This window comes from Bombus fervidus, chromosome 13 (genome assembly GCF_041682495.2).
Source record: "Bombus fervidus isolate BK054 chromosome 13, iyBomFerv1, whole genome shotgun sequence".
In the NCBI taxonomy this organism is placed as follows: domain Eukaryota; kingdom Metazoa; phylum Arthropoda; class Insecta; order Hymenoptera; family Apidae; genus Bombus; species Bombus fervidus.
Window position 1 is genome coordinate 10,659,761 of NC_091529.1, and position 12,623 is coordinate 10,672,383.

General features: G+C 36.7%; 1 protein-coding gene across 1 annotated transcript; it reads left to right on the top strand.

The window, feature by feature from the left end:
* The first annotated feature begins 4,321 nt into the window (after nt 1–4,321).
* On the top strand, nt 4,322–10,521 carry LOC139993736 (uncharacterized). The gene is made up of 5 exons (XM_072015722.1): nt 4,322–4,414; nt 5,509–5,848; nt 6,292–8,498; nt 9,155–9,388; nt 9,798–10,521. Exons 1-5 carry the CDS (start codon nt 4,361–4,363, stop codon nt 10,149–10,151), a joined length of 3,189 nt encoding a protein of 1,062 aa, XP_071871823.1. The 5' UTR covers nt 4,322–4,360; the 3' UTR covers nt 10,152–10,521.
* The last annotated feature ends 2,102 nt before the right edge of the window (nt 10,522–12,623 follow it).

The following is a 12,623-nucleotide window of genomic DNA, read 5'->3' on the forward strand; positions in this document are numbered from 1 at the left end:
CAAAGGATTCTTAGAGTTTGTTATTCTAACTAAAAAGGTATGTTGCTATCACATTTCGAAAATTGAGTCGTGAAATTAGAATTACTGAGATTATTGTCGAGGGGAATTCTCGTATGATGTATTTGCAAGGGAATGAGATGCAAGGGGATTAAGGGGAATATTCTACTTTTCAATGTCATTATGTTTATTTTTGTAAATTAAATTTCGAACTGCTATTAAATTTCGTATATCGTCGCCTGAAAAATAGACAGAAACACTGGCACGTAAAATAGCATTCTCCGTTCAAAGAGTTACGAATCTACATCGCAAAGTTGCAAGGATCGTAAAAGAATTTTTCGACCGCGATCCAAGATCGATCACTTATATATAGCGAAACATCTGGACGAGTAGAACGAGTCAAAAAATCGCGTTGGCCGATCAAGCGAGAATTCGTTCTCTCCCGATCTCTCGCGACGATTATTCCGGCGTGAAAAGTGAAAATCTTGGCGTGAAATTGGCCACGGTCCGCTAAAGCGCTTCATTGTCGCGCTATTGAATGAATACGACCATTGTATCGACTCGAGATACCGCGACAGGAAGCCAGACGCGTCGAGTTATCAAACTCCGCCGTGAGATACAACGTTGATTCACGAATTCAACAGTTAATCAGTGTGCCCGAAAATTACTTTCAGGTTATATCTCGCTATATTATTTTCTCGTTATATTTTTCTCGTAAATTAATTCTTTCTAACGCCATGAAAATTAACAATCCAGCTGTTTATTTGCCAAATTGGTAACAAAACGAAAAGTAGAAGAAAGTTGATGAAATTACGCAAGATAACCATCGATCAAACGTTTAACCATTTTTGGCACGTGAATGTCTCAATAATATTAAGAAGCTACAATAAAAATATGAGATACGAGCGATATGTCGGTAAATATTATTTTTTTTTTTTTTATATCACAATATATCAGCGTAATTATAATGGAATTAATCGTAACGAACTTGGACAGAATGGCAACGAAATTTAATAATACGATAAATACGAAATAGAAACATTGGTACTGTATGGAATTCAGTAGCCCTGTTAAAACTTGTTAATAAAGCACTTAAAAATTTTTTCTTGCATAAGAAAACTTCTACCTATAAAACAGCAATGTAATATTACCCTGACAGACGAATGGGCATTTCTCGAAGTTGTAAAATCTCTGTTTATTTTAGAAATTGGTAAAAACGTTCGAACCTCTGGTTGGATAATTTTTTCTAAGTATTTTGACAACTCTGTTTGCGCACTGTTTGAATATAACGAAGCAAGGTTGTCGTTAATTCACACGAGTAAAGCGCCAGAGAAATGACGTGGAAATGCGAAGGGAAAAGGGTCGTTCAGAGTCAGACAGACCTGTTAAAATTACTTTCTCCGATATTTTTTATCAATTTATTACTGAAACATTATAGCAGCGTTATAAAAGTACTATTTATCATTTTCAATTCACGCATTCGCTTACAAAATTTCAGTAATAATACGCACTTTCTTCTTTTTCCTTTCAAAAAAATATCGTTCCAATTGATCCGATTATAATTGAAACTAAATTGTACCATCAAATTTTTAACAACAATCAACGAGCCTCGAACCAATCTTTATCACATAATCATTTCATTCTCGAAACTTTTGACCAACAACACGCTAACGAGTATATAAACAGCGGAAGAAGTTCCTATACGAAATTCAACTTAATTTGGATTATATTTGGTATAATTATCGCTAGACTGTTGATGTGTTATGGCGTTCTAAAATACAAGAATTATATTTTTAAATCCTGTATGATAAAAGAAGAAAAAAAGATAGAGATATTATTCCTTCGTAATACAATTAATTAAATCTGTATGAGCAAGCATTTCGCTATTTATATGCTCGCCGCTGTCGAACCTTTCTCTTCACTTTTTTTCATAGTTTTCTCTTCGTATTGCGACATTGTTTCTTAGCCACGGCTGAGCACGAAATAAAAACAGAAAAATGCCGTGATACCGTTTCTTAAATACGACGCTGCAAGGGCAAGAAGATGGTCGCATCGAACGGTAATTTCAAGACGGACTTGAAGCGATAGCGTTGAACGAGGCCAGTCGTTTTCCATGAATCGAATAAATTCCTCAAGATGAGCCGAAGATTGCCCCTCTGGACAGTTAACGAACACAGTTTTGCAAGCTTAATGGCGGCGCTCGTGGGAGGAAGAACGTCAGAAGCTCCGACGCAGCCCTTCGTCGATCTTCGTCTTGCCGCTAACGCGCGAATTAAACGTTACAACTAATCCCGGAACTTTTTCTTTTTTCCTGTCTTTCTATTTTCGTTGCCCACGCGAAGCGTGTCTTCGCAAGCCCGAAACACTTTCATTGGAGAACGAAAGCAGATGGAACGGGAAACGGCTGTTTCGCTACGAAACTTTAAAGCGTGACCGTGTCACGCACGAAAATGAAAGTCTAAAGTGCATTTCCAAGTGCGTCTGGATGGACGTCAAGGGCGGGTTTTCGAGAGGGTGTGGAATACGATGGAAGTTCTAGAGAGTTTGGTAAATAGAACATACTTGAAGATGTACATACGCCGAAGAGAAATATATTGAACGTACGGTGGGTGTAACTTCCTATAAAATGTTTGAAGTTCTCTTTTCTCTTCTTTTCCTATTCTACTTGCTGTTTCTTCCTTTGATATTGTGCGATAAAAATGATATTATCGTGTAATTATTCTTCTCGTCTTTTAGATGTAGTTATTAATAAACATGTAATTATTACGATACATTTATTTCTGTAATATAATAATATAACGAAGAACCAACCGCAATTGTCTCAACATTTCTTTACACGACATCTAGCAAACCGATTCTCCTAACTGTTAAAAAAAAAATCGGGCCCTTCGGTCGAACTTTAAAAAAGTTACTCTGTCTTGAAGAGTGTTCGCTCACGCTCATTGCCGTACGTATAATTATATCGCGCATAACGTTTGTCAATTTGTCTAACTGTTACACAGTAAATCGATGAAAATTTCGATTTTTCAGTTTTGTAAGCAATTTTGTTTGCATATTAATTATTGACATGAAAATTTGACGTAATCGAAGCGAAGTATGATTTTAATTATAGGAACGAGCACACGCAGAAAGGTAATTCGTCGCGTAATTTGAATTAATAAATAATTTGTTTCGGATAATTGTTACAGACGATTGGAAGTGATAACTCGATTGAAACGCATCGCTCAATTCGTCGACGACGATTGTGCATAATTAATCTCGACACGCATACATTTACGCAGCGCAAATCATAACGATATCATGTATATAATACGTCGGCAGAGTTTTAACGAAACCGTGCAGCACGACCAAGACAAATTCGTCACAGGTGATTGCAAAGTAGCATTCGATTTACCGCACCACCGATGGTTACTTCATTAATCGTTACAAAATGTCTAGCTTCTATTGAAAGACGAGGCTGCAAGATTTTTCTTTCGACGTGGAAGAACGTTTCAAAAATATGATGCAAAGTGCATGAGTGCAAAAAGTAATTGCAAAGTAGCAAAAACGGTGCTCCGTTTCTAAATTATAAAAAACCAGAAGACCATCGACAGGGTGGGAAAGAAGAGGAAAATTTGCAATTATTAATTTGTTTCTTTCTCTGTTTTGAACTATACGTAACAGAAATGCCATACGATAACCGTCCCATGTCTGTGGAACAAAAAATTGAACAAAAATCACGCGTAATAATCCTGCAACGAAATATCGTGACAAGCGAAAAAAGTATTTCATCGGATCCTCGTACACAGTGCGATTAAACCACTTTCACGAACCGCCAGCTGCAAGCAACAAAACTAAAAATACAATTTTCCCTATGTTTTCACTGGCAAACGAGAACCAGGAGCATGTCACGTTACGATTATTCCGGTAATTAACAGTTCGCGAGGATTCTACTCGTTTTAATCGAGCAAAATCCAACTAGCGAACGACCAACTAAAAATAAAGAAAAGAATAAAGGAAGTTTGCAAAAGAATAACGAGCGAGTTTTATTACTGGGAATACGATGAATTTTAGATAAAAAGGAACAACGAGGGCAAAGGTTTGTGCAATATCGTCGAATAAGAGATGGAAACTTTGAGATGTTTAGCACGATTCGGCCGAGCGACCATCTTGTGCAACTTTATAAATGGAGAAAGGAGGAAGCTGAAAGATTCGGTCGACAAGGAGTCAGGTTTGCTGGCTCGATCGGGTAAATCGAGACTTCTAATCGGTGTGAAATTGTCATATCATTCGCGAATGGTTTTCTGTGGTGAGAAATCACACGATATAATTGCCTGGACCAGGTAGAATTGCAGCTCAGTTTACGTTCTGTGGCCAACGAGACATGGGAGCCCGTGCATCATCGGCAGTCGGCCTGCTGCTTTTGCTGTTTTGCCTGGTAAAGTTCACCGATATCATAAATAATAGTTTAAAAATTTGAATACTATTCCTAAAATGGTTAAATGATCAAAACTAGTCGACGATTTTTCTAGGCTGTCGAATGTACGTATAGTTTGTGTTTTTAATTGTTGGGGTGAATCTTAGAATCGATGGATAATTTAAATTTTAAACGACACAAGTGAAATATAAATTGTACGAAACGGTTGTGCGGTATAAATTATACAAAGAAAAGTATTTTATGTCAATTTCGGTGCTACGATTACTTATTTTGAAGGCTCCTAGGGGTTTCTTGGTGGGTTTGAAGCGTATACGTCGGTGTAGGTGAAATTGAGCGAAGAATGTGAATTCAATTTAAAATTGTTTGAAGAAGTTTTAAGCAGTGAACGTTTTTCGAAACATCGTAGTATAAACTCGATCGAATAAATGCATGCAATTTATTTTTTAGAGCCTCGTTAAAGCTTTCGAAGGTATAATTTTAATTTATTTAAAAGTATTTGAATTTTTACGTTTTTTACATTTAGCCATCTTGCGAATCTTTCTGTACACTGTATACATGCGTATATTCTTTAGCATATCCTAATTATTATAACAGAGAACGAACGCACGATGCGTGGGAATGCACAGAATCTGATGAGTTGCAAGTTAAAACGCGTAATTTTAATTGGACTTTTTTTGCTTTATTCCTGCATGGGATTGCAATTTGTTGTAGAAACTGAGCGACGTATAAATACGACTACGTGTAAATTAATAAATACACTTTATCTGTGCATTACAATAATTAATATTGCAACGTTGCAATTGATAAAATTGATGAAATATAAATTGAGATAGCCACTCGTTCGCGCTTTGTAGAAATTTTCGTTCCAAAAAGTTGTCAAACTTTCTAGATGAAAAAAAACGAGAAAAATATTCACTTCCTCGTGCAACGGTATTAGATCCATATATTTTACTCGTTACGTAACGAGCAACTGTCTCGTAAGATTATACTAAAAAGTTTCACACAAAGAAGTAGCATCATGCTTCGACCGTAACCAGACATAATCGATTTTCTCGGTTGCAAATCCTTTCATTTGCGAAATGTCTCTTTCACAGGGAACAAGATCGTCGATAATAAATGCAAACATCACCAGGATAAGGAGAGTAGTCCCTTTGAACCCAAGACAAACCCTACTTTTCGATGTTCATAATGCTACAAAAATCAACGATGAGATTTTATCGTTAGCAGAGAGTCAAAATGCGATTCCTGAGAAAAATAGCGTTAAGGGCAGGTTGGACCAACGAGTGGATCAATCGAGAATCGTGTTGGTAAACGCTGGTGATGTAAAAGGGTTGGAAAATTTAAAGCATGTTCTGTCTGTCGTTGAATACGAACCGCAGAAAATTAGTAAGATAGGAAAAAGGAAAATCGTGGACTCTTATAACATCAATCCTGGTAAGTAAACTGAAAAGTAAATGTAGTACAAGATATTACTTTCGTATCCTTACTTTTCTAAAAGAGTACCATTTATGTTTGTAATCAATGGTAATTATATTAAAAAATTATGTACGCGTCTGCGCATGCAAATACACTTATCTAAGTAGAAATACATTTTCATTGAAACTTCAAATTCTCAATAAAAGGAATAACTTCAAACGAGGACGTTAGGGGAAAAATATATAACAAGTTTACTTTTATTCATTTTATATATTTTATATTGAAATTATAAATTTTATTTGAGAGAATAAATTTTTATTTATATCGAAAAATTCGCCTGTTGATTTATTTGACAAATTAGAAAAATCAAAAGATAGAAAGTTTTTCTTCCATTAAAAGATTCGTTCAACTTTCTTTAACCTTCAATGCCATATCCGAAAAGCAAACTATTTATTTTTCAGATACCATAGTTCTCAGCCGCGAAAGCGCGAGTCCAGCAACTCCAAATGTCACGAACACTTACTACGAAGTACCACGAACCGACCAACCCAAGAAACCCGTAACAATACCGCAATACTATTCCAGACCCAACCAAGGCAGCCAGAAACCACTTAAGATCGATTCAAAATCAAAATCTCGAGACCCAGAGCACATATACCGAGTCACAGTCTCGAAAGCAATCAAAGGAAAGTATTCTAGAACTCGTTCCCCGCAAACTCTTCAATCAACTACACCAAAGGACGAAACGAACATCGAAAATGTACCTAACCAAAAGATCGCTACTCCTTTGTACAACCCTTATACTTTAGCCGCTGACCCACAGAAAAAGTACGACACAGACTCCGTAATTACTACAACACCTTCCGGCAACGATTCTTATCCGGCAAAAGTTAGTAGACGGAAGAAAAGTCGCAAACGAGTGACGAGTAAACCCGCGCAGCAAGCAGAATCGTCCAGCTTCACTGAAAATACCGAAAATTATCCTAAAGAATTCCTGAAGTCTGGAGGATTGACAAGGAACGAAAATAAGAATAAATCGAGGAGATTAAATTTACAAGCCAAGTTACCCAAGTATGATATCGCGCCAAGACCATTTTCCATAAGCAGATACTCCAAAGAAAGCCAGGAAGACAATTTGGAGAAAATAAATGGCAAAGAAATAGCCTCTGACGAGATTCGAAGCATCGACGATAGAAATATTCATCGAAATACTGCGAAGATAGATAGTGGCCACTCGAGTGGTTACAGAAATTCTTTGCCTGGATTAAATAAGAAATCGTACGAAAGGAAAGATGGTAAAAGCAGTTCGACGACCCGAGTGAACGTGAAAGATGATCCTCTGTTTACCGATGTTCGAAAATCTTTGAAATCTGATGCCAATAGAGCCAGTGTTCCTTACGAGGATTCTCAGATCTCCGAAGAAAATGGTTCTTTCGAAGATAAAAGTTCTAAATCTGATGCTGATAGGCATAGTCATAAGAATTCCCAAATCTTCGTGAGAAATGACTCGTTGGAAGACGAAGCCTCTGTTGATCATCACGAGTCTTCTAAATCTGATGCTTCCAGACAGAAACATAAAAATTCTGAAAGGAAATATTCCGACAGAAATGGTTCTTTCGAAGATGAAAGCTCTGCCGATCATCAGCCATCTTCTAAATCTGATGCCGATAGGCATAGTCATAAGAATTCCCAAATCTTCGTGAGAAATGACTCGTTGGAAGACGAGGCCTCTATTGATCATCACGAGTCTTCTAAATCTGATGACTCCAGAGCCACGCATAAAAATTCTGAAAGAAAATATTCCGACAGAAATGATTCTTTCGAAGATGAAAGCTCTACCGATCGTCGGCAATTTTCTAGATCCGATACTGCCAGGCTCAGACATTATAAAAGTCCTCGAAGAAAGTTCTCTGAAAAAGATGGTTCGTCCGAAGATGGAAGTTCAACTAATGAATCGACAAATGGTAATAATCGATACACCAGTGGGTCGGATCTAGGTAAATCTTCTGAAGAGTCATCGGTAATCTCACCGAACTCGAATTCTTATCAGAACATGAAAACTCCAGCAGTTACTGTTCATTCGGTAAACCCCATAGTCTCCACTCTATCACCTTACACAGCATCCAATTTACATTCAAATAACTACGTTTACTATCCGCCATTGTTGCCCACACTGGCACCGATAAACCAAGCTGAGCAAAATGACGCAAAGATACAAGAAAACGATAAGCAAGATAGTAGAGAAGCTTCCGATGGTGTGGCGGAAGCTACGAATATTGCAAACGACGAAAGCGGGAATTTGAAAAAGGGCGGGAAATATGAAATACAGGGAAAGTCAGACGAAGGCCATCAGACTGGAAATCATGATTTACAAAGTCACGAGTATATTCGCGATAGTGAACGTGTATCTAAAGATGTAAAAGATGATTCCGATGGATTTACGAAGGACGAAGACAATTATGGTCAATATGCGCAGGAGTATGACGACAGGGTGGAGGAAGATGTTGCAACCGATGGCTCGCATAATAACGAGAGTCATCAGAGTGCAAAAGAGGGTGCAGCGAGTGGCGACGCAGGTGGAAAGGGTGGTGAAGGGAAATTTGAGAAGGGTGGAGCCACGGAACGCAAGCAAGAGCATCATGAGAGCGATGATGAAAAAGGGGAGAAGGTAGGACGTCGATGCGATTGGATGGGCTATTAATTGCTTTAACTCGTAATTAGTAATTAGCGTTTTACAGTCACTGGTAAATTTCGAAAGTTCACGTTGGATGGCTGAATGTTTCTAACTATTTTGATTATAAAGAACAATTATCCCTACGCTTTAGACGATATAAAATTACGAGTTCTAAAAGTTCTGAATCGTCGAAATTAAAAAAAAAAAATTATTACACAGAATTTTCATAATTAACGATGCGCATAGCGAATCACCTATACTATTGCTTTTCAAACTAATTTTATTACGTGTAACAAAATTCTGCGAATTCCGTCATATTCTTCGTAATAAAAATTATTAATGCCTGCGAGTTCTCAGAAACGAGGATTGTTTAAAATTCCAAACAATATTTTCACATTTATCCTCGCGTATATTACGTTGCCATACTTTTTTTTACTTTTTCTGTGACAATTTTACGATAAAGTTTTCCCAACTTTTTCAGATTCTCGATAATCAAATTCACAGTGATAAAAACCAATAGCGCTTCGTAGTTCCCAAAGATAGGAATATCGAAGAACTCCGAAAAAAAAGTTAATTAAATGGTTTCTACATCGTTAAAGCTATCACTGATACGGAAGTTAGTCGTCGTGTGCCTAATTTGTTTTTCGTAGGGTTACAAAAGCTGGCACGAGGAGGAGAAAGCTGATAAGGGTCATCACGACAAGGAACGGCACAGCAATTATTTCGACGAGAAGGCTGGCGCAAAGAAAGATCATAAAGAGGAGGGTGAATACCACCAGGAACACGATGAGGGCGAGAAAGGTGAAAAAAAGGCGGCATTCGACGAAAATGGGAAACATCAGAAGGGTTACAATACCAAGGGACAACACTTCGTGCACAAAAAGGTAAGTTTCATATGGGGTGGACTGATCTGTTTTGATCAAATTGAAGAAACTATTTTTTGCCTTTATTCACTTTTATCTAGATAGAATTAAAGGGTTGATCAATAGTGAAAAAAACAGAAACTACATTTTTGCTTTTATTGTCTCTGTCCCAAATAGAATTTTCTAATTATTTATGTTTAATTTAATATTCTATTTTGATTCGAAGATTTTGCGCGATAAGGTTTGGCGATTCGATGTTTAAATTTAAAGAATATTTTTATTACCATTTTCTATTATCGATCGATCCTTTATTTATTTTATAGACAATTCCCAAATACACATCGTTGGAATTCTTCAACCTCTGTCTTTACTTTACCTTATTTTCTACCATTTTACAATTTCCTTTTTTATCTTACAATTTTTATTTCAGGATGAGTTCGAGAAACGAACCGAGTTCTTCGACGAGTTCCACGAGGACGGTGACATGGAAAACGACGGCGAACATTATCACGAGCACAAAATGTCCAAAGGCGGTCACTACAAAGAAGGTCATCATAATAAAGACGACCACGAAGAAATGCATGGGAAGAAAGGCAAATACGAGAAAGGTGGTCATTACGATGATGACAAAGGTCATAAGGTTAAAGAGGGCAAGGATAGTCACTACGAACATGAAAATATGTATGGGAAGAAGAAAAATCATCACGATGGAAAAAAATGGATGTATAAGAAGGGCGATGGCGATGGCGATGGCGAAAACGGGGCTGATAAAAAGGGACACTGAGTCCATTTTCTTTGACAGTCCCAGATATTTTTGTTATTTCTTGTTAATAATTCGTTGTTTGTATAAAAATCAAATACACGCATGCGTTTTTAAAAAATATTACAGGAGAGTTTTAACGAAACGACGCATCAAAAAGAAATCTTCATGTTGCAGATTCACCTTGTCTTTAGCCCGACTAGCTAAAATTTTGGTTATACAAACAAAAAAAAAATTTCTTACGATTTTTTATAATTTTGAACTCTACTCCCAAAGTTAAAACCGTCGTACAATTAATACATTTGTATGTATAATATAATATATACTGTATACATACATTGCTCGCGAAAAAATTGCGATGCTTGTGCAATTTCGTAGTTGATTTGACGAGCAACTAATAACTAATAACTCAATAACAACCTATTACTGACAAAACGAGCCAATAGATTATTTAGGTAACTATAAATCGATGAACTAGTCGATTGTTACTAATTACTATCAAACAATTATTAATTAATAGCTTAAAACACCCCTCTAAATTTCCAATTTAATCGTTGCACCTATTCTACGACGTTTGTAAGTAGCATTAAGATCTAAATATTTTTGCTAAATTACATCGTACGAAGTATCCAATGTTCAACAAGTTATATCTCACCAAATTGAAGAAAAAAAGAAACGCGTTCCAAAAACACGTGTAAAAGATTCCTCCGTTCTCCTAGTTGTAGAACAACATATAAAATGGTACCTACAAAAAGGTAAAAATATTTCTTGAGACGACCAAAATTTAGAGTGAGATTCAGAATCAAACTGATACTTACGGTGAAGAAAATTGGAAATTTCATACGTTACAACCTAATACACGCGCAAATTGTTACGCTCGTTGTTTTTATTATACGATACTTATATACAGATTGTTAAACTTATAATAAATCAATTAAGCTAAACTTGTAACCAAGTACTCGAACGGTTGAACTTTGACATTTAGCTACCATAGCGAGAGTACGAGCTCGATTTCATTCACTTTAGCTGCACAGACGTGAAATTCATTTGGTCGGCTCGAGCCGGTTGCTCTTGTCACCGCCACTTCCTCTATGAGAAGAAATGCCTGGTGTCTATAAAAAATGGCCGGTTGCGTGGAACTACACGAAGAAACGGTGTCGTTCGAAACGTAGAGAGGAAAGAAACCCTGTTGGACGAAGCTTGTTGCACGGTTCTCTGAAATTGCTCGGCAAAGATGTTCCGTGGGAGGAAACGTTCCTTCTAACTGTAGATTCTCGACGGTCTGACAGGCCAGGAAACGTGGGAGTATTCCGTGCAAAGTTCCTGACTTCGCGGCAGGCTTCTAGAAGGAAATTTGGAAAGTTGAAATTTCGCTGCGTGATTTACGGGATGAATCGTTAGCAAGTGTTGAGTTCGTGTTGTGGCATGAGCAATTATTATCATCTTCGAATCCTAAGGGAGAAATATCATAATTCGGAGAATATTATCAATTAACTAATACATTCCAGGGGTATAAAAGTATTAATAAGTGTTAACGAGTATTAAAATATATCAACACCTACTGGATAAGTGTTGGCCTTTCGTGTCCAGTTTGAACATAAGGAGCATCGTTATAATTAGTTTGCGAGTATTTGTGGATTTTTGGGAAATTTAACATTCCAAAATTCTATAGGATGCATATAATGTGCAAAAGTAGCTACATAATGTACACAACACATAAAATATTTATAGTAAAATGGACTTCTTTAATTATGAAAGAAATAAGATTGCGCAAACACGTAGGCAGCCTGATCGTAATAGATCGATCGTTATTAGATGTTCAAAGATCATATCCCAAATGAGTTGAAGTTGGAAAATGTAACACAAAATGTACAGTCACGAAGTAGCTCGAAGAAGTTCCACGAAATATTAAAGCACTTTAGCGGAACATTCAAAAGAAAGGCAAGAAACTGCATGAGATTATTAAAAATGGTCTATAACAAAAAGCCGAAGATGATAATATTTCAAACGAAACTAGGCTCATCGTAAATGGATATCGAACAAGATAAGAGACACGTTGAAGTTAACGATAAAACGGTCGAACTCGAGCGCTGAGTTATTTCAAAGAAACGAACAAAATATCTGTCAACTAAAATATCCTACGTGTAGAATGATAGATCGTGGCGAAACTTTGGAGAAAAATTGGAAAAGTGCCTCGGTCGTGTCGATTACCGATCGATCAAAGTTTCTTATGCGTTTTTTCAAAATATTCGAACTTTTCTTACCATTTCCTAAATGCTTTAACGTCTACGTTCTATCGACGTTAAAGAAGACTTTCGACCGATATTAAAGGAAATACATATGTACATATCCATGCATTCAGCGTATAACTTCACTTTTGCACATTCTTGTCATCAGATTGCGGTTGCTTTTGTATTGACGACGAATTGAAATGTGCAGAAATGTATAGAATACGTATAATGTATAAGGATATATGAAATATTCAAAGGAAATTAT